The following is a 26,110-nucleotide window of genomic DNA, read 5'->3' on the forward strand; positions in this document are numbered from 1 at the left end:
TCATGCGGTCTGTGTGATTCTCATGTGGTCTGTGTGATTCTCATGTGTCTGTGTGATTCTCATGCGGTCTGTGTTATTCTCATGCGGTCTGTGTGTGATCTCATGCGGTCTGTGTGATTCTCATGCGGTCTGTGTGATTCTCATGCTGTCTGTGTGATTCTCATGCGGTCTGTGTGATTCTCATGCGGTCTGTGTGATTCTCATGCGGTCTGTGTTATTCTCATGCGGTCTGTGTTATTCTCATGCGGTCTGTGTGATTCTCATGCGGTCTGTGTGATTCTCATGCGGTCTGTGTGATTCTCATGCTGTCTGTGTGATTCTCATGCGGTCTGTGTGATTCTCATGCGGTCTGTGTGATTCTCATGCGGTCTGTGTGATTCTCATGCGGTCTGTGTGATTCTCATGCGGTCTGTGTGATTCTCATGCGGTCTGTGTGATTCTCATGCGGTCTGTGTGATTCTCATGCGGTCTGTGTGATTCTCATGCGGTCTGTGTTATTCTCATGCGGTCTGTGTGATTCTCATGCGGTCTGTGTGATTCTCATGCGGTCTGTGTGATTCTCATGCGGTCTGTGTGATTCTCATGCGGTCTGTGTGATTCTCATGCGGTCTGTGTGATTCTCATGCGGTCTGTGTGATTCTCATGCGGTCTGTGTGATTCTCATGCGGTCTGTGTGATTCTCATGCGGTCTGTGTGATTCTCATGCGGTCTGTGTGATTCTCATGCGGTCTGTGTGATTCTCATGCGGTCTGTGTGATTCTCATGCGGTCTGTGTGATTCTCATGCGGTCTGTGTGATTCTCATGCGGTCTGTGTGATTCTCATGCGGTCTGTGTGATTCTCATGCGGTCTGTGTGATTCTCATGCGGTCTGTGTGATTCTCATGCGGTCTGTGTGATTCTCATGCGGTCTGTGTGATTCTCATGCTGTCTGTGTGATTCTCATGCTGTCTGTGTGATTCTCATGCAGTCTGTGTGATTCTCATGCGGTCTGTGTGATTCTCATGTGGTCTGTGTGATTCTCATGCGGTCTGTGTGATTCTCATGCGGTCTGTGTGATTCTCATGCAGTCTGTGTGATTCTCATGCGGTCTGTGTGATTCACATGCGGTCTGTGTGATTCTCATGCTGTCTGTGTGATTCTCATGCGGTCTGTGTGATTCTCATGCGGTCTGTGTGATTCTCATGCGGTCTGTGTGATTCTCATGCGGTCTGTGTGATTCTCATGCGGTCTGTGTGATTCTCATGCGGTCTGTGTGATTCTCATGCGGTCTGTGTGATTCTCATGCGGTCTGTGTGATTCTCATGCGGTCTGTGTGATTCTCATGCGGTCTGTGTGATTCTCATGCTGTCTGTGTGATTCTCATGCGGTCTGTGTGATTCTCATGCGGTCTGTGTGATTCTCATGCGGTCTGTGTGATTCACATGCGGTCTGTGTGATTCTCATGCGGTCTGTGTGATTCTCATGCGGTCTGTGTGATTCTCATGCGGTCTGTGTGATTCTCATGCGGTCTGTGTGATTCTCATGCGGTCTGTGTGATTCTCATGCGGTCTGTGTGATTCTCATGCGGTCTGTGTGATTCTCATGCGGTCTGTGTGATTCTCATGCTGTCTGTGTGATTCTCATGCTGTCTGTGTGATTCTCATGTTGTCTGTGATTCTCATGCGGTCTGTGTGATTCTCATGCGGTCTGTGTGATTCTCATGCTGTCTGTGTGATTCTCATGCGGTCTGTGTGATTCTCATGCGGTCTGTGTGATTCTCATGCGGTCTGTGTGATTCTCATGCGGTCTGTGTGATTCTCATGCGGTCTGTGTTATTCTCATGCGGTCTGTGTTATTCTCATGCGGTCTGTGTGATTCTCATGCGGTCTGTGTGATTCTCATGCGGTCTGTGTGATTCTCATGCTGTCTGTGTGATTCTCATGCGGTCTGTGTGATTCTCATGCGGTCTGTGTGATTCTCATGCGGTCTGTGTGATTCTCATGCTGTCTGTGTGATTCTCATGCGGTCTGTGTTATTCTCATGCGGTCTGTGTGATTCTCATGCGGTCTGTGTGATTCTCATGCGGTCTGTGTGATTCTCATGCGGTCTGTGTGATTCTCATGCGGTCTGTGTGATTCTCATGCGGTCTGTGTGATTCTCATGCGGTCTGTGTGATTCTCATGCGGTCTGTGTGATTCTCATGCGGTCTGTGTGATTCTCATGCGGTCTGTGTGATTCTCATGCGGTCTGTGTGATTCTCATGCGGTCTGTGTGATTCTCATGCGGTCTGTGTGATTCTCATGCGGTCTGTGTGATTCTCATGCGGTCTGTGTGATTCTCATGCTGTCTGTGTGATTCTCATGCGGTCTGTGTGATTCTCATGCTGTCTATGTGATTCTCATGTAGTCTGTGTTATTCTCATGCGGTCTGTGTTATTCTCATGCGGTCTGTGTGATTCTCATGCGGTCTGTGTGATTCTCATGCGGTCTGTGTGATTCTCATGCGGTCTGTGTGATTCTCATGCGGTCTGTGTGATTCTCATGCGGTCTGTGTGATTCTCATGCGGTCTGTGTGATTCTCATGCGGTCTGTGTGATTCTCATGCTGTCTGTGTGATTCTCATGCTGTCTGTGTGATTCTCATGCGGTCTGTGTGATTCTCATGCTGTCTGTGTGATTCACATGCGGTCTGTGTGATTCTCATGTGGTCTGTGTGATTCTCATGCAGTCTGTGTGATTCTCATGATGTCTGTGTGATTCTCATGTAGTCTGTGATTCTCATGCGGTCTGTGTGATTCTCATGCGGTCTGTGTGATTCTCATGTGGTCTGTGTGATTCTCATGCGGTCTGTGTGATTCTCATGATGTCTGTGTGATTCTCATGCGGTCTGTGTGATTCTCATGCGGTCTGTGTGATTCTCATGCGGTCTGTGTGATTCTCATGCGGTCTGTGTGATTCTCATGCGGTCTGTGTGATTCTCATGCGGTCTGTGTGATTCTCATGCGGTCTGTGTGATTCTCATGCGGTCTGTGTGATTCTCATGCGGTCTGTGTGATTCTCATGCGGTCTGTGTGATTCTCATGCGGTCTGTGTGATTCTCATGCGGTCTGTGTGATTCTCATGCGGTCTGTGTGATTCTCATGCGGTCTGTGTGATTCTCATGCGGTCTGTGTGATTCTCATGCGGTCTGTGTGATTCTCATGCGGTCTGTGTGATTCTCATGCGGTCTGTGTGATTCTCATGCGGTCTGTGTGATTCTCATGCGGTCTGTGTGATTCTCATGCGGTCTGTGTGATTCTCATGCTGTCTGTGTGATTCTCATGCGGTCTGTGTGATTCTCATGTAGTCTGTGATTCTCATGCGGTCTGTGTGATTCTCATGCGGTCTGTGTGATTCTCATGCGGTCTGTGTGATTCTCATGCGGTCTGTGTGATTCTCATGCGGTCTGTGTGATTCTCATGCGGTCTGTGTGATTCTCATGCGGTCTGTGTGATTCTCATGCTGTCTGTGTGATTCTCATGTGGTCTGTGATTCTCATGCAGTCTGTGTGATTCTCATGATGTCTGTGTGATTCTCATGTAGTCTGTGATTCTCATGCGGTCTGTGTGATTCTCATGCGGTCTGTGTGATTCTCATGCTCATGTCTGTGTGATTCTCATGCTGTCTGTGTGATTCTCATGCTGTCTGTGTGATTCTCATGCAGTCTGTGTGATTCACATGAGGTCTGTATGATTCTCATGTGGTCTGTGTGATTCTCATGATGTCTGTGTGATTCTCATGTAGTCTGTGATTCTCATGCGGTCTGTGTGATTCTCATGCGGTCTGTGTGATTCTCATGCGGTCTGTGTGATTCTCATGATGTCTGTGTGATTCTCATGTGGTCTGTGTGATTCTCATGCAGTCTGTGTGATTCTCATGATGTCTGTGTGATTCTCATGTAGTCTGTGATTCTCATGCGGTCTGTGTGATTCTCATGCGGTCTGTGTGATTCTCATGCGGTCTGTGTGATTCTCATGCGGTCTGTGTGATTCTCATGCGGTCTGTGTGATTCTCATGGTCTGTGATTCTCATGCGGTCTGTGTGATTCTCATGCGGTCTGTGTGATTCTCATGCGGTCTGTGTGATTCTCATGCGGTCTGTGTGATTCTCATGCGGTCTGTGTGATTCTCATGCGGTCTGTGTGATTCTCATGCGGTCTGTGTGATTCTCATGCGGTCTGTGTGATTCTCATGCGGTCTGTGTGATTCTCATGCGGTCTGTGTGATTCTCATGTAGTCTGTGATTCTCATGCGGTCTGTGTGATTCTCATGCGGTCTGTGTGATTCTCATGCGGTCTGTGTGATTCTCATGCGGTCTGTGTGATTCTCATGCGGTCTGTGTGATTCTCATGGTCAGTGTGATTCTCATGCTGTCTATGTGATTCTCATGCGGTCTGTGTGATTCTCATGCGGTCTGTGTTATTCTCATGCGGTCTGTGTGATTCTCATGCGGTCTGTGTGATTCTCATGCGGTCTGTGTGATTCTCATGCGGTCTGTGTGATTCTCATGCGGTCTGTGTGATTCTCATGTGGTCTATGTGATTCTCATGCAGTCTGTGTGACTCTCATATGGTCTGTGTGATTCTCATATGGTCTGTGTGTTTCCAACTCAGTGCTAAGAAGCGCAAGCCGGCATGGACAGATAGGATTCTCTGGAAGATTAAACCCTTTGAGCCAGTTGTCCCTTCTCGGACTCCCCCGTCGAAGCGCAGCTCGGTGGCACAGCTGACCAGCGGGGTGACAGTGACACAGTACAGCTACCGCAGCCACATGGAGTACCTGACCAGTGACCACAAGCCTGTCTCCGCCATCTTCACGCTCAGGGTAAGACACAGACAGACGGCACTCAGCTTCACCTGCAAGGGGGCAGAGGATGTTGTTAAAACTGTGTTAGGATCAACAGGGGGTTTTCATGCTGACAAAGCCTTTCAAAATGGATTGTATGTTCTAGTAATCTGAAATAATGTGTATTACTCCACCATTGAGGCCCACTTTAAAGTCATGTCAGCAAATTTCTGTGAACTCCAGTGAATTGGCTGTTATTCCCATGGCATGCCACTTAATTTCATTATTAACCTGTGGACATTTTATAAAGGTATGTTTGGAACTATCAAATGAATTTCAAAATAACTACAAAACATGACGTTCAGATGCTACTCCTCTTATATCCAAGAAAATTCTAGTAATTCTTATAAATTTGCAACTCTTATTTTTACATCTTGCCTCATTTCATATACCATTGTAATTGGAGCAATAAAGACATTACACAACCAAACAAGAGAGATGGGGCATATTTAAAATGTTATAACAAGTTTGTGTGTAAATAATACCATGAATAATATATATATATATATATATATATATATATATATATATATATATATATATATATATATATATATATATATATATATATATATATATATATAGCATTATATGTAACCATAACCATTGCCTTATAATTTGACTTTCAATTGGATTGGATGTCTTCATTCTTTCCCTGTCCTTGGTCCTGAAGTCAGCCTATTTAAATACTTTAAAATAAACGATCTAGGGAGAGCTAAGAACCAGTGGAATTGAACAGTGCTGTTTGCAAAGACACAAGAAGGGTATTCAGAAGCGATTACTGACTTGTCATAAGCCATGTAAATGGATGTGTTTTGATATATTAAATCCTTCTACACTGTACTGCATCGCCATCTTGTGGTCACACAACAAATTAAATACCAGAGCTCAAACTTAGCAAATGTGACAGCTAGGAAAAGCAATCTGTCACAATGTGGAAGCATGTGCCAAAACTATAGTACTTAGCTAAGATGCACAAACAATAGGCCATATCACCATGAAATAGCAAAACCTCACGATGTATGTTTGTGAGGAAATCCGGGGGTTTATACTGTGTAAATTGAAAACCTTCTTCAAACTGGATCTTCCTTTTCCTCCCCCCTCACCCTTTCTCCCCCTTTCATCCGCCTTTGCCCCCTTTCATTTCTCCTTCACTTCTTTTGATACTTGTCTCTCTCCCACTCCCTCCCTCTCCCCTATTCATATTTGTTACCTGTGTTTGTCCCTGTCTGTTCTTTCCCTGTCATACCCGTTGTCTGTTTCCCCGGTGGCTGTACTATTCCATCTCTCCGTTCCTCGCTCCCTCTCCCTGTTTTGCTACTCCTCCCCCTCCCTCTCCTTCATACCTTTATCTTTCTATTCTCCCCTCCTCTTCCCTTCTCTGTCCTCTCTCACCCATTCTCCTTTTACTCCTCTCCTGTTTTCCTACTCTCCCGTCTCCCGTCTCATCCCCTCTATTGCCTCTCTTCCCCTCTCTGACTTCTCCTTTATCTCTACTCTCTCACACTTTTCTTCCCTTATCCTTTTATCTCTCTCTCTTATCCCTGTCTCACTTCTCTCACCTCTCTATTCCCCTCTCTCCCCCCTCAGTTCCCCTACAAGGTGGATCTCCCCCTGGTCCAGTTCTTTGTGGAGGATGAGTGGACCAAGGTGTCGGACGCTGTTGTGAAGTTCAGGATGGCGGCCAGCTTCCCTCGCAGTTCCTGGGACTGGATCGGCCTCTACAAGGTACCCGGCTAGCTACAGCTCTGTTCTGTTTCATTTCTTAAGACTGAGAAACACATTTGCATTATCCACGCCCTTCAGTGGTTGCTGAGCAACGGCCTGGATTTTTCACTTTCCCTGATTTTGAGTTGTTTTGAAAACTCAAAGAAAAAACTGTTGAAAAAAGTGTTTATATCGCACTTTAATATGTAATATGAAAATAAGTGGGAAATATGCAGGGTAATTGCAGAAATATTTATTTATTTTACTTACTAAATTAAGACTATTCTGGTAACATGGCCCAGGCACACGACCCAATCAGCGATGGGGGAAACTCTATTGAACGGTTCTTATTAGTTTTAAAAGCCTTAAAAAAAGACATTGATAGCAAACGCGTGTTGTAGTACTATAGAAATTCTGACTGAGCGTGAAGGATATGACCTATCACAAGATCCACGCGATACAAGAAGAAACAAAAACACGTTTAGTAGAGAATTTCAATAAATCTTGTGGGTGAATGTATATTGTCAAGAGGAACTGGATTATTAATGGCATTTTTTCAAAGCTATTTATAAAGTGGTCACATGAGGGAAGCACAGGCGACCCTAAGCTGAACGTTCATTGGCGTGTTGGTCTGCCTCACATCCCTCTTTATGTCATTCCACAGGTGGGGTTCAGGCACCATAAGGACTATGTGGGGTACGTGTGGGCCAAGCAGGAGGACTCAGACAGTGTGAAGCAGCAGTGCCAGGTAGAGCAGAGACTGCACAGACACTAGTCTGCATTGTCATACACATACACGCTCCAGTATAATTCAGCTCTAGTGACACCTGTACAGTTCCGTTCAGCACTCAGTCACAATGCAAATGTGGCTTTTAAAATGTCATTAACATACACAGCTGTAGATGCAAAAGAGGAACAATCAGTAACATTATAAAATAAATTATCATGACCTACTGTGTGCACATGTTTAAAAAAAGCCTCAAGACCCCTGGCAGGGGATAGTTAAATACAAAAAGTCTTGAACGTTCATCAGTGGAACAAGTCTTTATTGGTTTGCTGCCTACAGCCTAAAGGGAAATTGATATGTTTCTTTGACTCCTACAAGAAGACATGTTCTACACTAGTCCATGTAGAATGGAATCAAAGATAATGGCAAAGGAATGTGAAGATTACCTATGTTGTGTTTGTCCTTTCTTCACTAATTTGCTCCCTCGTTCCCTGCAGGTGGCTTTTGGCGAGGAAGCTCTTCCCAAGGGGTCGGGCGAGTACATCTTGGGTTACTATAGCAACAACATGAGCACCATCGTGGGTGTGACGGAGCCCTTCCAGGTCAGGAGGTCATGCTTTCTGTTCAGGAGGCTGTTCCTCTGATAAAGTCACGCTGCTGAATAATCCATGTAGTGTTTCAAACTGTTGTAATTGTAGTTTAAATCTGAGCAGTTTAAAAAAATGCTATATCATTGATAAGAATGAAACACAGTGTTTAAAGCCTTACACAACAAACCTAAACAACAGAACTAAATGTTTATTCTCCTTTTTCCACTGTTGGTATTAACTGTAGGATTGCATTAAACCAGCTGAAAGCCATATTCCTTTTAAGCGAGCTACAAGGGTGCCATCTGCTGTTGGGTGACAGGTTTAACAGCATCTCCTCTTTAAACCTATGTTGCAAGCATCTGGCCTTACATGAATATTATCTGCTGTGCAGCATTCTACAATATTAAGTAATATTGTGTTTTTAAAAAACACAATATTACTTAATATTGTAGAATATTGCTCTTACAAACTGTGTATTTTACCATAGGTTTAGCTGTCTGAACGCTATGTTCCTCCCGCAGATCATGCTGCCCAGCTCCCTTCCCAGCTCCAGCCCCTCAGACAGCTCTGACTACAGCTCGGAGGACGACAGCACCCTGGTCCTGCTCCGGCCCAAGTCCCGCAGCCCCAGCCCGGGCAAGGCCAAGCAGAGAGGCCAACGGAGCCGCAGCCGAAGCCCGGCGCTGCCCAAACTGCAGGCTCTCAACCTGCGGCCACACTCCAGGGAGACAGGCAAGGACCGCAGCCCCTCCCCTCGCATTGGACACCGAGGCAAGAGAGAACGGCTCGTGTGTGAACCGGACGAGTGCCCAAGCAGCTCCGCCCCACACCCGCACACCTGCGCCAGCCCCGGCACCCCTGGGATAGAGGTCAGTGCCCCCGAAGCTCTGGGGGACAAGGGCACCATCAGGGAAAAGAAACCCCAAGAAAATGCTCTCTCTGGGGGGAAGGCTTCAGGCGAGTGCAAGGCTGCAGGGTTGTGACATGCTCACGGTCATGTAGGAAGGAAATTAGACGGTTTCCGGGCACAGATGAGGCCAAAGAATGATTTTCAAATGACGGCTAACTGGAACGAACAGACTTTTCCAATTTATCTATTTCTCCCCATGAAGATTTCCTGACGTCCATCATTTCTGATTTTGAATCGCTGAGATTGAAAGTGTTTCTGTCTGCCTCACTCTCTATCTCACGCGCCTCTCTGTGCCCTATCCTTACCCCTGTTCCTCTGCTACTCTCCTTTTCTCTGTAATGCTAATGTGCTGCTTTCTGCCAGTGTCGCACTGTTTTGTCACACAGTTTTTTAGGAGCCTTCACACTTTTGTTTCCTGTTATAGCAGGTCTCTCTTTACAGAAAATATATAAAACAGCAAAACCTTATCAGAAAAAAATGTAAAACATAACAAGCACACACACTGTCTGGTACAGCTATGGTAAACCTCACACCAGTGGATTACTGTTGTGATCGCTGATAAAATGTTATTGCCAGAGGTTCGATTCCACTTATGGCTCATATCGTTGTAACTACCTTTGTTCAACCATTAGTCCTTAGTCACTGAAGATCATATTGGTAAACACCCTGCAAATAGGGAGACCTAGCAAGTTAATCTATCTCTTGCTCTCTCTCTCATAATGTGAGTAAACCCAAGTGCACCTTGGCCAGGGTTAGGGTTGCCAATATTTTTCCATAGTTCACATCAGCATTAGAATTGTGCAGGAATGAATTCAGCATTAGGATAATGTTTGTAAATGAAGTGGTTGTGTTTCCAGTCACCAGCCTGTAAGATCACAATGTGGTTCTATCTGATATATAATAGACTGTTCAGAAGTACAGCTTGAATCAGTTTCCAGGTGTGCAGCTATTGATTGTTGTTGGTTGTACAAAAGCATCACAGAACTGATTCTGCATTGCAGTAGCTCTGTACCCGTTTTGAAATGTTTATTAAAAAGGGACGACTCTTGCAGTACAGTTGGCAATCCTAACCCTGGTGTAGAGATGCTGCCATGCTGTCACTTCCTCCAGTTGATATCACTGTGAAGCGCTGGACTCATCTCTCTCCCCTTTCCCAATACTTACTATATCTAAATCTCTCATCGAGGTCCAGACTCTTGTACTCAGTAGTGAACATTCGTGAGCAGAGTGACTCGGGCCCCGACTCCCCATAGCCAGTGAGACAGCAAGCATGGTGCTGCCAGGGATTCTCCCCCGAGACCCTGTGCTCCTTTCTGCTTTTCCGTCTGTGTGATTCCTGATTAAATTGAATAAATCTCTGTACAAAGTGCGGCTTTGTTTTTAAACCCCCTTCCCCCCCAAGGATATAAATAAGATAGTTTAACAGGAAACAAGTACAGGAAACAATATCTTACCTGCTAGATATCCTGTTTCAATATGCTAGAATTAATAACTTGTGCCCAAACAAAGCGTTCATTTAACAATAGTCTAAACTATATCTAACATACTGCTGGTCTACAGTATGTAGTATAAACTGTGCTTGGCCTGTAGGGAAATTCCTAAACACCAAGGTCTTTCCAACTTTGTAAAAGGCAGAAATCCACAAGCTAAGCAACTTCACGACCAAGTTTCTTATATTATGTTAAGCAATGTGTGTACCAATCACAGCAAGCTGATAACTGGATCTCTATAGATCCAAAAACTGAAGTGTGATACACTTACACATACCCTTCCCCTTCCCCTTCCCCTTCCCCTTCCCCTTCCCCTTCCCCCTCCCCGAGGGATAATAACCTAATCAGTACGATCGCTTTCATATTCTGTGAAGCTGGGTGATGTGGTGCCTCGGGTGTGTGTGGGAGTGCCTCTATAAATTAGGAATCTCGCTTACATCATGCTGCAAGCTAGAAGATCTGTACCAATACTTTAAAACTGAGACCTCTTATTTGCTTTATTAACATTATTACTGGTTCTCCTTTATTGTGCTGAGTTCTTCACTTTTGTGAATTGAGGAATTGGATTTGAAAATCTTGGGTAGAAGTCAGTGTAACCAGAACATGGAAGCACAATGCAGGCTCCACACCACAAAGGGAACAAGCCCTTCTGCAAATGTGGGCAAAGCCAGATGAAGCATTTGAAACATCTGCCCACAATAACACAGAAGTGCAAGTAAAGCATCCTTTCTTTAGCTCCCAACAGTCACACTGACACACACAGACTCGCACTCGCACTCTGCTAATCATAAGCCAAACCTGTAGCTCAGAACTGTACCTATACAGAATATTTTCATATGTAAAAACACCAAGAAAGAGACGCAGAAACTAGTTTACACATGTAACAGTATTGGTGTCTTTACCACTATTCATACAAAGGTTATGCAGATTACTGCACAGATTTACCAAAGTATTTGAATCATTGCAAGATAGAGTCAGAAATGCTGCAAACAAGTCAATGTGATTTTTTTTTTTTTTTTAATGGCTGCTTGAATTAATATAATGGGAAGGTCTTCTGTATTCATTGACTTACAGTAAAATAGCATTAATCCCCACTTCCTTTGGAACTGTTGGCATTATAAACAAGTCTATAATGTGTGGTATTATTACAGTGAATAAGACCACAGCATAGACACCTGGACAGCACCATGACATTCTGTGTGACCTTTATAGAGACACAAGACATAGACACAAGGATCTTACAAACACTTACTTTATTAGACTTCACTCTAGACAGGTAAACAATCCACTCCCTTTGTATTCAATGAGCTATATACAAAATCCACAGGCACCTATAAATTAATCTGTACACTCCCCTGCTCATGTCATCAATAACTAATCAGACTTATAATACAGCTGTCACAAAAAAAGAAACCAAAATTACAAAAACAAAATGCAATATAACATCTATACTTCTATCATAAACATGATTTTAAAATTAAGAAAACTTTACAAAATATACACTCTGTACAATAAATAAGCTGGCCATTATGGCCAACATTTCTCTAGTGATGGATCAGTCAGAAGTTTGATCATCAAACGTCACAGGCTTGCCAGTTGTCTGATATGGACCATATAACAAACGTTTTCATGAACGGCACACTTAAGTTAGCAATGGTTGCAACTTTGTAATACTTATAGTTAGGATTCTGAAAAGCGTTTTTTGCTTCAGTACAGGATGTGCGCCTTATCTCCTGAAAGCAAATACAACCTGTCAACTCGAAATTACTTAAATGAACATTCACTGTTGTATTCGTGTTTTGCATTTAGAAAAAGGGATGTAACTTAAGCAAAAAACTGGCTTTCCAACATGTACCCTGCTCCAGAAGGGGGCGCCAAATGTCAACACCCTGAAGAGTTAGAAAGGCATGTAATGCCTCTATTTAAAAGTGATGGATTAATGTCTGCTCCCTTTTGAGATATTCCAGTCTGTGGTGGCTGTGAGTAATTCTGGTTTCAGTCTGGAGTCGACCATATTCAGACACCTGTCGTACAGTGGAACTGGCCTGGGCATGCTGGTGGCCCGTCTCTTCACTTTGGGGGCTCCCTCGACCCGCTCCTTCCCCTCAGCGCTCCGCCGAGTCTTCAGGACTTTACGGAGGTGTCTCGCCCTTGAAAGGACAGCAGTTTGCTGTGTGGTGCACCTGACAAGCAAAACAGAGAAGCAATGGGTATGAATATTATGGCTTAAATTCTTACTATACATGACAAAATACATGATGTACAAACACCCACTCATAATGTTACATTACTTTTAATGAGTGGCTTGTCACAACACAAGTATTCAGAACCTATTTGGTTTAGCCAGACTCTGAAATTCCCCATAACTCCCAAAGGGGGCACTGTGTACCATGGTGTTACAATGCATGGTTCTTGGCTAATTCAGTTGAGCATCATATAGTATGGTGGTTAACAAGCACAATACTATATATATATATATATATATATATATATATATATATATATATATATATATATATATATATATAGTAATTTATAGTGTGTTAATATAAATGGATAGATATGATTATGTGAAATAATTTGATTTGCAACAAACAGTGGAATCCTCTCATTACGACTAGCAAAGGGTAAAATGATATTAAAGCAGTCCTTTGCTCTCATTAGCTTTATAAACATTATTAGTGAAGTAGCATGGAGTACCAACAAATCCATCTACAGCACTGTCTTTGACATATCAGTATGGTATATTCCAAACTGAACTACTATATAAAACAGAACCGTAAAGAAATATATATTCAAAAGAAGAACAGACCAATGTTAATATTTCTAGTGCTAACAAAAGGAAAGAAAATAGATTTTCAAACTAGCTGTGACACATGGTGTCTTACACATACACAGAGACTTACCGGCCCTCCTGGTCACACTCCTCTCGCTCTCGCAGGTCAAAACAGGACAAGGAGACGAAGCTGTAGAGCAGAGACTCCACTGAGTTGGGCTCCCTCATCCTGCGCAGACGCTGTGCCAACCTGGGGACAAAAACATTCATTAGATCATTCACAACTTCCAAACACTACATATACAAAGGAACTTTCATTTGTGAAAAAGGGGATTTAAACATTGATATTAAGATTCAGTGATATTCACAGTTTTATGAATCAGATACTATATTCTTACATGTCTCTAAAAATCCAGCTTTTTAAAGAACATTCGCTGATGAAAAGTATACAGTTGTTCAGATATACTTTAAATACAAACATGTTACTAGCTGTCTGAAAACACACCTCTGGGCATTTCTGCACCTCCCTACCTTGTCTACCTCCCACAAAGCCCAACATGTGTGTTGTTCAGAGGGAGCCAAACTCAACTTAACTGTTAATTGTCAAGTTAAATGCGCTGCATAGACCTCAGCTGAAGGGATGGGTTTCTGAATTATCCGAAAACTGAAAATGCATTCAGCAAGTTCAAATCAGAAATAGATATATTTTGTCTATATTAATGTTTAGCAGAAAGAGCTAATGCATTTAGTGGTCTGTAATCTCTCTGAGACACATTTTTGAACTGGAAATAACAGACTGGGGTCTACCCAATGGCTGACAGAGAGAAAGACAGACAGCTGGCTATGGGAAAACAATGGACTTGGCATATGATAGCATACTGGTAATGAAATAGTACCATGGCACTGGATTACCAGTGTTTATTGGTGCATACCATTATGTCATACCATTGGTATGTTAAAATACATAAGAACATTGTACCATTTTGCCCACGGCTCATACCATTATAGCTGGCCTTGTGCTCCTTGTGAAGCAGCTCATTCCTGCAATAGTGCCAGCTCTGTAATGCACACTGAAGTGTTGAGCCTTCATGAGAAACCATTGGTTGTCTCATGACAGTCTCAAAAGTTAATGAGGGGTCAAACCAGACAAGGTTCGCTTGACAGTTGTTATAAGCTTGTGTTCCAGTCATGTTCGGTGCTGTCTCCCCACACCCCCATATCCCAACCCCCTCTCTCCTGTCAGAGCTTGTCAGCAGTGTTACCTGCGTGTGCAGTCGCAGTGGTACAGTGTCTTGGCCTCTGTGTTCTGCAGCTGGAATCTCTCCTCGTGAGGGCTGATTTTGTGTTTGCACTGATCCAAGCGCTTGTAACAGTTACAGCTCTGGGATTTATCTGTGTCAACATACAGAGAAAAGCATGTCAGTTATCTCCAGAGACCGTGCACATTTCACATTAAGCAAGGATTAAGCCAAGCAGTCAAACACCAAAACAATGAATTAAAGCACTTGCATGTGCCTTTGCGAGTGACGTAACTTGGCAGTTATGTTTGAAAAGCACTGAGCAGTTGCCTCTACTTTGAAATTTATTGTTAAAACATTCCAGTGTTTGGTGCCCTATTGGCAAATTCCTCTGGCACATTTTTTCTGACACATAATCTAAAGATTATTACTGTCAACTGACCTGAGGCTGATATTTGAGTCTTGTTTAGTTAAATACCTAGAGAGGTATTCAGGTGTGCGATCATGGAGATTTGTAGCCAGCAGACAAAGTTTCAACATGTAGTCTTTATCTGTAACACTGGCAAAGCCCATTGGAATAAAACTTAATGTGCTGCTAGTAAGAGATCCCAATATCAAAACAGATGCCTGCAGGAGCTATCCTACATATTGTTTGTACAGTGCATTAATCGGGTGTCAGTATTGTCAACTTTATTTTTTATTATATATATTTTTTGAGACAGGTACTTTGCATTGAAGGGCAGATGACATTGTGTAGAGAGAGCTGTGTAGCTTTCCAAACAAGGTGCTAGAATACAATCCCACAATGCCACCCCACCGCAGTCTGAAGACCACCATACTCACAGTGTCCCTCGGGTACCACCCTCACAGGGGGTGGTCTGTTGAGCCTCATACCATCAGATTCATGGTTATCTTCACCAGGAAACAAAGGGTTAACCACGGGCAGGGCATTCTCTGACCTGTGACCCGACAGCCAATGACCTCTTTCTGGGGTGTCTCCCCTTCCACTTCCTGGCAACTCTGGACCTTCCGGTGTGGTGGTTTCCCCCCCTCTGTTCACTACCGTTGTGGACTCTTCCAAAACTGTATTTTTGTCTCCTCTGTTGTCTGGCAATGTGGTACTTTCCAAAAGGGGATTTTTACCCCCACTGTTCCCTGTCACTTTGGACTCTCCCACCACCCCTGCGTGTCCTTGGTTTTGCCCCCTCTTGCCCTGCTTCTGCTTGCGCTCGTGGCCTGGGGTTGTCCTGCGGGGTGGTTTGGAGGCTTGCTTCCCCCCACTAGGTGGCTCTGTGGTGCCGATTGTCTTGGGGGAGGCCCCTTGGCTGCCCCTGGTGCCCGATTCTGATTTGGATTTGGGTCTCCAGCCCATGTCCGTCTCCTCCTCTGCAGGGTGAGTGACATTGTACGGTGTGGCAGGACGGAGGACGGCGAAAGGTGCTTTCTGTTTTTTCTTACACCTGCCAGAATAGAAAAGCAAGGTTGTGGTTTTGTGTGAATTCAACCAACTGCATCATTACATTCTGATACCAGTATACTTCCTAACCCTAATCAACAATGCTTTATCTTTTTTTTATATCTCTTACATGCATGGTTTTGCATGCATTCATTAATTTAGGATGTGGTGTACTACTGATCAAATATTGAAATACAGTACGCTATATGGACTATATACAGGTTTGCAATATTACATTTCTTACCTGTGTATTGTACCATTCTATATTGCCATTTCTGCTTTTAAAAGGTTGATAAAAGGCATTATAATCTAAGCAGAAAGAACGAGACAGAACACACACCCAGTAATAGGTTACAAAGCGTCCCTTTAACATAGTTTGTGCCTGTCTTCACAGAAGTGCTATTTTAGGAAAACCCATATGACTACCTGAAATTACTCCCATTACAATACCAGTGTATTACACTGACGAAACCCAAGAGAAGCATTAGCAGACCACCACTGGATAATAGAACACAGTGTTCCGGATACGGTAGCACACTGGTAGTAATATGGCACAATCATATGGATTACCATTGCTACTAGCATATGGATGACAGGTAAGTCAAAATCGGAAAGAGTACTGTGGTACCATTCTACCAATGGCAGCCTCGCCCCATTGCACAGCCCTGTGCTACTATAGTAAAGTTTCACTGAATTGCCACAGTTGGGGTAAGGGCAAGCCGAGACCCATCTGTCAGCTCAGTTTCATAATTATATTCATTTCAGAAGGTGGATAAGGAAGTAATGAGGTGTGATGGAGGCTCAGAAAACTCCCTTCTCAAATTGCTGAGCAGAAAGCGATTTCCCACAGCAGGAACGCCAACGTTTGTTAGGAGTAATGGTTACCAAGGAAACTTGAAAGAGCCGTGGGATGCATGATCCTGTAGGGAACCAAACCCACTGGCAACACCTCAAACAAGCCGAAGCAAGTGCTGATGCGCAGTGCATTCTCTCACTGCAACAGACTACAGTACAATGGAAAGCTCTACTCCTTATATTTGTAACTATATTGTGGGCCCCAATTTCAGAGAAGAATAACTTGCCAAAACATGTTGCACGTTCCTGGAAAAAGGTTTGTATGTAGTGGTGTACTCCTAAAATAAGGAAGCATTGCTAGAAGAGTATCACACAGGTAAAACACTGACTGCACACGGTGGTATGAACCAGTTCACTGCAGGACCACAGCGTGCCATAGTATGAGAACCACTGTGTAAACGTTGTTCAAAATTCAGTGGGTTGCCTTTGCTGGTTTCCAAGTGGTTCTGCTATCTGTTAGTGTTTCTCACTAGACTGGTATAATATGTCATATGTTAATGTCATCCCACTTTCACGTAGAGTGGTAAAGCTGACTACAAAAGCTAGAGGGCCCACGGTACAATTTAAAATAGCAGAGCTTTTCAGTTCAACCATGCTTGGAGAGTGACCTAGAAGTGAATCCCTTTTCTCTCTCTCAGCAAACCTCCGTGAAGGAGTTCCAGACAGAACAGGTTTGATCTGTTTTCAAGTCCTATTGTACAAATGCTTCTCCTTCCACAAAACAGGGAAGCCACGTGCTTATTAATAACAGCCTGGACTTGCTCTCCGTATCCTAGTACCCTGGCCTGTTGGGTGGGGTCTCGGTGTCTCTGAAGAAACCATTTTTTTTATTGTTAAATATATTAAAATGGCACTCACCCACCCCACCAGTACATCCGGGTGCACTGTACTTTGGGTTCGAAGACGAAGCAGGACATCTTAATGACGTTGAAGAAGCCATACCCAACCAGATTAGCGATGGTATCGTTCACACCAAACAGGCACTGTCTGAACTGTTGGTCACACTCGCAGTGGGACAGAGTGTACAGGTGATGGTTGAAGATCCCATATTTTATTTTGAATGCTGATATCGTCTCTTTACAGTGGTCGTGTTCTCTGCAGCACTGGTCTGCCTGGTCAAAGACCCCTACAGAAAAGAAATCAATAGGTGTTGCACGTGTTATGTTTTGGGACATTGCATTGTGTAATTATTTGAAAGGGAGACTGGGTTGAACAGGGACTGTATATTTAGGAGAACTGAAAGAAAAGAAAACCAGAGAGGAATGCTATTAAAAGCTGTAGCGCTGGGAAAAGAATATCTATTTATTTCTTGAAAAATCTCACATTATCTGAATGTATTTATTTATTTATTTATTTATTGCTCTTGCTGCAAAGTGTTACTGTATAACAAAAACCCGATTTCAGTTTAGTTTTAAAAAGTGCCGCTTCCCAAGTTGTGCAAGAAGGTGTCTTTAGAACCGCCTACCGATGCAAGTAGCGACTGGAGTCTGCCTTTTTGGCACAAAGAGTGACACATTGAATAGCATGTTTCGGGGAGAAGACAGGGCTAAAAATACATTAGGGAATGTAAATGATGGCACTACCAACTATCCATTTGATTTGTGATCAATTAGAGCGCACAGAAATGTGAACTACAGAATAATGTAAACACCGGTCAATATTATGTAAGCGTCATATTCATGTAATTGCAATTTTAAGGAATCTATTTAAACTATAACTCCTGCACAATACCTAAAACATGTGAAAACAAACAAAAAGAGGACGTACCTAAGTCAGTGAAGTTTTGCGCTGCAGTTCCTCTTCCACACCAAAGAGTCCCGGGTACGATCCACGCTCGCTTTTTCCTCCGCGCTGTGTCTCCACTCCTGGGATTTGAATCCCCGGAACTCTCCTCAGGGGGCTTGTGCACCAATTCTCCAGCCGCCGCAGCCCTCCTCTCTCGCCGGGCAGGTTCGGCGTCATTCTCTGGCAAAGCACTGCTGACACACGGGCTGGTGGGTTCAACCAGAGAACGGGCGTCCTGCAGGATCTCCGGTCTGTTTGTGAAAGTGGAGTTCGTCTGGAGCCCCTCTTGGCAGTAAGAAAGGTAGGTCTTCGTGAGGACCGGCTCATCGGTGCTGACGCACTCCTGGAGCCGGTGAGAATTGTCCCAGGTACTCTGGTATAGTACAAGCGCCCCAGACTGGCCCCCGACCGGTCGGCTCAGGAAGTTGAGGTATCTGAGACCGGTTTTGGAGGACGAGGCCCGTGTTAGGTGGCAGAAAGTGAACTTACTCATTGCAGCCTCCAAAGAGACGACATTCTGTCTTTCTGCTGCTGCGCTGGTGAACACCACGATTACAAGCAACAGCAGTTTTCGTATTGGCATTTCAATGAGAAAAGCCGTTTTTTTTTGTTTGCGGTTTTTTTTTTTTGTGGTAATAACAGTAGTCTTAGCAGCAGGACGTATTAGAGACTATTTCGTTTTTTTTTTTTTTTTTTTTTTAAATTATATATATATATATATATATATTTTAAACACGGCTTATTCTTTTCAAAACTATATAAATAAATCAGTGCTATAGCATAACCGTTAAAATCTTTAAAATATAAGCAATTGTAATCTTTAATACACGTTTTGCATACTTAGCATTGCAAAATGCATTCTATTAAATACTTTTCAGACAACTTATAAAGTTGATGTTGCTTGTTTTACAGTAAAGGTTAATAAATATATAATTATTATTGCTGGAAAAAAACGTCTTACCTTTATCAGAAAACAAATACATATATTCGAAGAACTAAAACTTTGTTTTGCATGTAGGGGTGTTAAATTGGCTGTAAAAAGCGCGATTCTAAGCCCCCGTTCGGCTAGCCATAAAACATGTTAAAACAGATTGAATACATCAATCATGGAAGTGAACAGACAGTCGCAGAAGTTGTGCAAAGTAGAAAGGCAGTTGAGAGTGGATATTAAGATGCTGAACGATTAAAGTAATATAACCCAGAGCAGGAATAGCTTTTGTTGTTGAGAGACTGGCAGAGAAAGTGTCAGTGACAAATACCGTAGACTTCCCGGCTTTGTTTTAAAGGCACGACGTGGGAGTGTCATCCGGAGCATGGGGTGATGTGTGTTACCTACAACCAGAGAAAAGGCCATCTGCTCGGATTGGACGAGGGTGGAGACAGTGACACACCTTCCAACAGCTCCCAGTCAGTTTTAGTTTCAACATCAATCCGTGACTTGAATGCCTGAGGCGACTGGGAGGGACGGTGCACCGCAGGAGGGACGGCTCGACACACTTAAACCCCAGTAACGCGATTTGAGAACCCTATTAGTTCTACAGTGGTTCTGATAGAATAGAATAGAAACAATCTTTAACATGCTAATAATTAACAAGAGAAACAATTTTTGTATCATCAAGCACAAATGAATTGCACCTCCCCCAGGTCCACTTGAGCTGGAATGGGCTTGTGAGTTGCTTTGGGTTTGTACAGTCATATGGACACTTTGGGTGGGGTATGCTTTCATTTCCTTCAGCCTCCCAGATTCTACGCCGTTACCTACCTGCCTTTTTTTTTTAATTCCAAACCCCTGATTAAAAAAGAAAAGTTTAAAAAATATAAAGAGGCATACTGTGAACATTTTTTAAATTGGTGCTAAAACTGTTCAGCTCAGTTGCAGAGTTCAAGTTACTTATAAAATATTATAGCTAACTTGAAATCTGCAACAGTTTGAGCTGGAAACAAATAAACATGGTCTAATTAAGCAAAGGATCAGTTCAATTAAGGGTCTAGTTAAGTAACTGAGAGCTCAGTTGGAATGCAAACCAGCAGACACAGGGGGTCCCCAGGACCAGGGTTGGGAACCACTGCTCCAGGAGCCAAGTCATCACAGAGAGAGAAGCACAGTACCCTCTGCTGGCAGTTAAGAGCACTGCAGGCAAGCTTCACTCAGTGGCCTTCAGTTAATCTTAATGTGTTCGGTGTCTTTTGGCCATACAGGCTTATGGAAGCTGTCAGAGCCACAATCAAAGAATCCCATACAGGTTCCTATTCTGCAGGCTGTTTGGTAATGAGAACTGACCTACAATCGGAACCATGGAGCTATCATAATAAAATGCAATGCAAGTTCAAATTCATATTTCGATGATAAGACTTTTGGAGCTGTGTATTATTTATTCAAAGGGTCATTACTGATTTTGAGGTGTCAAAAACATGAAACAAAGACAAGACCAGGGACTTACCTGATCAAAGTGCAAACTGATTCGGATTAGTAAGAGGTATACTTAGATATACTATGTTACAGCCCCTGCTGTTTGTATAAGGATGGGGTAATCATTGTAGAATGGTGGTCCTTCAGAAAGTCCCATTACAGGCTAATCCCATCAAATCAGTGCAGTCCTGGCAGCTCATATCAAGTCAATACAGTGTTTCTATTGGTTTGTCCATCCTCTGTACCTCATCCCTTTACCTCCTCTAATGACACATTCCTATTTGAGATTTTAACCAGCCTTCCCCTTTTAAAATCTATTTTTTTGTCAACTCGCACAGACATGTGTTTCTGTAAAACAAGCACTCTCAACCATTCCTCACATTCCCTGTCGTTTGTGAATACCTCCACGCTCATGTTACAAGCTATGTTTTCTATAGGTGAAGGAACAGAAGGGACTGTGTGCCGGCACCCGTATTTCCATGATAATGGTACAGCCCAGTTAAAAGGGTTCACAGCCTGCTGTTGATTTATGTATACTTCCTTTGAAATCCAGAATTTGAAAGCAGTGTATGTAATTAAAATATACACTAAGTATACATTATACACTAAGGTTCATGAGGAAGGACTGTCCCCTACAGACATTATGTCATTCAATGCTGGCCAATCAGAGCTTCATAAGTAGACTGGTAACTAACCCTTGTATTGTGTTTGATTAATGTGCATCCTTCCGCCTCCTCCAGCTCCACCCTTGTAGCTCCCCCCTTGGTACTCTGTTATGGGGGTCTAATGCCTCACCCAGCAGCCAGGTGATGGACCCACAAACCAGACAGTTATTCATTTCTAATAAAATCTAATAAAATATTCATTATGCAAATGTGTGTGTTGTGGAGAATGTCCTGATCTATTGAAGCTGCTTGATAATACCGTTTGCATTTTAATTCCTAAAAACTTTATTTTAAATAAGTTAAAAGGTTATAAAAGACATGGACCTCTCTTCAGCGAAGTGGCTCTTAATATATATATATTATATATATATATTATCTATAATATTTATATATATATTAGATTATATAATAGATGTATATATATGTATATATGATTTTATAGTATTTAATCTTGACATTTTCTATTGATTGATTGATCATTCGATCTAAGAACGATTAATCCCACCTGTTTGCTAATGATATGAAATTGTATTGAAAGACAATTACAAGTAATACAAAGTACTAACATAAAGCTAATTACTGTAACTGTTTCATTATACCAGCTAATGTATAAGATACATATATTTACTTAAATGTAATTCTTTTTGAAAATATTTGCTTATATGTAATTGGAAGTTCGCCAAAGTAAGTCATTTAAAATATTAACTTAGTTTTTGACTGCTGTTTGTGAAGTTTAACAGACTAACAAAGGTAACGTACTGAGTTCTATTTTTAGGTTAGCTGAAGAGAAATGCAATTTATTGAGTGCTATTTGAGTTCAGTTAGTTGAAGAAAATGTACAATATATCTGTTAGTTTTCTGAAACCGTTTGAAAGAAATTGAATAAAAAGAAAGATCAGCTTACCTGTGACTAAGATGATGTAATAACCCTGTAGTACCGCCATGAAAGGAAAGTGCTGATGAGCAAATATTGCAAGCTGCAGTCTTTTTTTTCTTCATTCTGTGATATTGTGAAATGTTGGGTATACCTTCCAGTTCCCATTTTGCCAAGGTCTGTAGAAGCCCACATGTGTGATTAATCTATTAATAATTTTTCTCTAAATCTGCCGTTCCAAAGAAGCAGAATTGTACCCCATCCATAGCTTCCTACCTTAGTGGGGACTACCTTGGTGTTCAGGCACCTTTCCAAGGAACTGCACCAGCATGAGACAAAAGCATGCATATTTAAACTAGGAGCTATACAGGTAGCAGCGCTTTAGACACTGTTGTTACTTACAAATACAGTCGTGATCATTGCGACAAACATTTTGGTTAAGCTGACACCATGGGAATTACAAGAGTCCATTTTTCAAACAGAAGGAAATATTGACTGTATTTAATAGTGTGACAATGTCAATATTTGAATGTTATTTGTTTAAAAATATGAATGGCTTTGTGATGTTTCACCCCATTGTCCCTTTGCCTTTCATGAAGGAGTGATTCACAGCAGACAGCTTGTTTAAAAATGGTTTTATGTGGTAAGCTTTTATCAAGCCATGCAGCTGTTTATCTTACAGCTGCCTTTCAGCTAAGCTTGCATATTAGCCTGCATTTGGCCCACAAATGGGAATATTTGAATTGCCAACAAGCTGTCATTGTTTAGGAAAGCTATTGTCCAGTACTGAATTAATGGCTCCAGAGCTGGAGTTACCTCGAGATGTTTTTGGGTGGATTTTATAATGTAATTTTAATAGTTTTTTTTTTTTTTTTTTTTTTTTTTTTAAATATATATTTGTCTATTAGTTTATAGTAGGGTTTTAATCTTGACATTTTCTCTTGATTGACTCATCATTCGATCTAAGAACGATTAATCGATTTTACTGAGTCCTGAGAACTGCTGAAATCCAGTGACAGCATGGATGGGAATTACAGTGAAAACTATACCCCTATTGCAACAAAATATAGTAAACCCCACCATATTTTGCACAATGCAGTAGTCCTTTCATGAACATCCCTTTATCTCCATGAGAATGTGGACAATCTTTCCGAACTTCATTTAGTGTGGCGCTGGCTTGCAATGAGTAAAACAGTTCAGATTTATTCATTTCATTATTTATGTAACATTTCAACTCGCTATTCTCTGGCCCTTTTGTTTTGGAAAATTAATTTTCCAAAGGTTGTGTTACAAATGAAAATAACACAGGAACCTTAATATATAGTTAAATATATTTATATAAATTTTTATATTTAATGTTACTGGTTAGGAGGGTGATGTGCTGTGTGCTTCCCCTCCTCCTAAACCTCAAAACCTTCAAAGCTCCCTTCAAGGCAGCCCCCGGGAAGGAAAAGTCAGACTGGCTCAGCAGAGTCAGTGTTTAATAAGTTGGGGACGTGGTTGTGCAAACTGATAAGAGAAAATTCATGAAAGGAGATTGTTTGTAAACACAAGGAATATTGATATCGTTTGCAGTAGCTCCACAGGTCAAATGTAAAAGATGTCATGTCCTATTTCATCATTCTATAAAGCTAAAATTTCATAGTATTTTGCAAGTACCATATCTTTGATTTCAGACCAAAACAGGATGACTTTACATATAAAAGTGTTACTCCAGACATGCTATTGAGTGCCTCTGCTAATATATGAACTTGATCATTTCTTTCAGGTTGGGGGTGTTCATATTGGCTATAGTTGTGTTGATTTACCCTCCACGTGTCCATTCCACGTTCCAGCTTGTTTTAATGTCACCCGAGGCAAAGACTATTTTGGTCCAAAGGTTACTGAAGAATTGGCTGTTCGGGGTTGTCCAATGAGAGTGAAATACACAACAAAGACAAGACAGATGGCCCCATCCAACAGTAGTCACCCTAACAAAGTACTGTTCACAAGGCCGCTGCATATTGGAGTTTGAAACCCTTTGTCCTGTTGTCAGATTTCTACAGAAAGTTTGGTGTCATATCAATGAGATAGCCCCAACAAACACATCTAGCTTGTCGGGACCAGATAACAACCTGATAAGACCTCAGTTACTTCATTGCAATAGCAGTGAAAGGTAAGGTGGCTTCCCAGTGGCTCAGCTAGTAGCAGCACTGCTGGTTGGAGTGCAGGGTGAGGCATGCAAGTGTAGTTCAAATCCCATTTGGACAAGTTGCCTGATCTTATCTGTGGTTGCACAGGTAAGTGCCCTTTGCGCTCCTGCAGAGTTAGGGCAGAAAATCAGGTGAGCTAGATCACCTCTTTGTGCTTCCAGGATCACTACTGGATGCACAAGATGAGTCCAGGCAGACCTCCCAGGCTGGGCCTTGTCTCCAGGGTTCTGTAGTCTGGTAACATGGCTTAGGTTAGCAGTTCAAAAGAACCTAAGAAAAATGTATGAACAATCTTAAAAAGGTTTATCATGCCAGGTCTTAATATCCTAATGATTCGGTATCAACACCATGGCTAATTACCCCATTCCATACGCTCACGACTCTCTGTGGAAAGGATAGTCTCCTACTGTTAGCTAGGGTTAACCTTGTCAACTCGTTTAAGATTTCATAGACTTCAATCAAGTCCCCTGTTCTTTTTTGAAAACAAATCATGGCAGGAACAGAGGGCATTCCTTTCTCTTCAGTTCTCCTGAGTGGTGAGGCTTCATTTGATTTGGGAGTTTAAAATTGTGTAGATAAAAAAAAGAGAAAAATAAAGCCCTTTGGTGATTGAAGACTGTTATCCACCAGTAGTAGGTGCTGTATTAAGTCCAAAACGATCAATAGCTGGGCTCCTGGAATTTCTGTTAGGAAAAGCAACTGACACAGAAGATGACGGCTCTCAGTTTTTCAGTTGTTAAACGAATCCATTGATTTTACAAAAAAGAAAATAGATTCCTACTTGACCTTCTTATCTGAACTTACTTTTATACCACTCAGTGTCCATTTGTGCCCTCGAGCCTTGTTATCTGTGCTCAATAATCGAGTATATGTTATCTATACCATTTATCCACAGCTTACCTGTCTCCTAGTCTTGAGACACTTTTATAATGTGTCCTCATGGCTACACCCTAGTGCAGTGGTTCTCAAATCAATCCTGAGGACCCCCTGTGTCTGCTGGTTTTCATTCCAATTGAGCCCTCAATTATTTAACTAGACCCTTAATTGAACTGATAATTTGCTTAATTAGAACCTTTTAATTGTTTTCAGCTGTTAACAGTTGCATATTTCAAGGAACTTGAACTCTGCAACTGTAAGAGCTGAACACAATTAAAAGGGGCTGCAGGGTCTTCCGGTCTTCCAAAGGTTCATTTCAGTGTTACTCAAATAATTAGACCAATTAAGTAATTGAGAGCTCGGGTGGAACGAAAGCCAGAAGACACTGCGGCCCTCCAGGAACTGAGTTTGACACCCTGGTCTAACTGGACCGTTGTTGAATCAGTTGATTTCCAGCAGGGGTACACATTAACAGCAAAGTCTGTTCTCCAGAATGACCCACAAGATTGGTCTCTTGTGAGACACAGGTCATTTGTCTTGAAAACGGAAGCACCTGACAAACCAGCCTCAGCTGCTATTCCTCTAGCAAATCGTGACAGAATGAATCAGTTATGGGGATGTGAGGGATAGCCTATGTGCACAAAAGCATGTGTTTAATCATATTTAATGCATTTCTGGTTGTCTTGTCACAGAGAAGT

The 26,110-nt window shown here is 42.4% G+C and overlaps 2 protein-coding genes across 3 annotated transcripts in view; one reads left to right on the plus strand and one right to left on the minus strand.

Moving 5' to 3' along the window:
• LOC121299616 (inositol polyphosphate 5-phosphatase K-like) overlaps positions 1–10,164 on the plus strand; it is a 36,779-nt gene extending 26,615 nt beyond the window's left edge. For both annotated transcript variants that reach the window (XM_041227450.1, XM_041227451.1), the window contains exons 9-13: positions 4,630–4,840; positions 6,452–6,589; positions 7,233–7,316; positions 7,793–7,897; positions 8,407–10,164. In XM_041227450.1, coding sequence (XP_041083384.1) covers positions 4,630–4,840; positions 6,452–6,589; positions 7,233–7,316; positions 7,793–7,897; positions 8,407–8,868 — 1,000 coding nt within the window. In that variant the 3' untranslated portion in view covers positions 8,869–10,164. The remainder of the gene's footprint in view (positions 1–4,629; positions 4,841–6,451; positions 6,590–7,232; positions 7,317–7,792; positions 7,898–8,406) is intronic.
• A 101-nt stretch (positions 10,165–10,265) lies between these two features.
• On the minus strand, positions 10,266–19,096 carry LOC121299617 (group 3 secretory phospholipase A2-like). The gene is made up of 6 exons (XM_041227452.1): positions 18,378–19,096; positions 17,469–17,736; positions 15,143–15,759; positions 14,324–14,453; positions 13,192–13,311; positions 10,266–12,468 (listed from the first exon to the last, which is right to left on the minus strand). The coding sequence occupies exons 1-6, from the start codon at positions 18,976–18,978 to the stop codon at positions 12,222–12,224; spliced, it is 1,983 nt and encodes a 660-aa protein (XP_041083386.1). The 5' UTR covers positions 18,979–19,096; the 3' UTR covers positions 10,266–12,221.
• Positions 19,097–26,110: the final 7,014 nt, after the last annotated feature.

The sequence above is a fragment of the Polyodon spathula genome, chromosome 25, assembly GCF_017654505.1.
Source record: "Polyodon spathula isolate WHYD16114869_AA chromosome 25, ASM1765450v1, whole genome shotgun sequence".
Taxonomy (NCBI): domain Eukaryota; kingdom Metazoa; phylum Chordata; class Actinopteri; order Acipenseriformes; family Polyodontidae; genus Polyodon; species Polyodon spathula.

What these genes read in the sequence shown, in the direction of transcription:
- LOC121299617 (XM_041227452.1), bottom strand. Translation starts at nt 18,978, where the DNA reads ATGCCAATACGAAAACTGCTGTTGCTTGTAATCGTGGTGTTCACCAGC. An exon ending in GCAAAACTTCACTGACTTAG is followed by an intron (nt 17,737 to 18,377) that starts GTACGTCCTCTT and finishes TCTTTTCTGTAG; the next exon opens with GGGTCTTTGACCAGGCAGAC. An exon ending in CGGATGTACTGGTGGGGTGG is followed by an intron (nt 15,760 to 17,468) that starts GTGAGTGCCATT and finishes CTATTCTGGCAG; the next exon opens with GTGTAAGAAAAAACAGAAAG.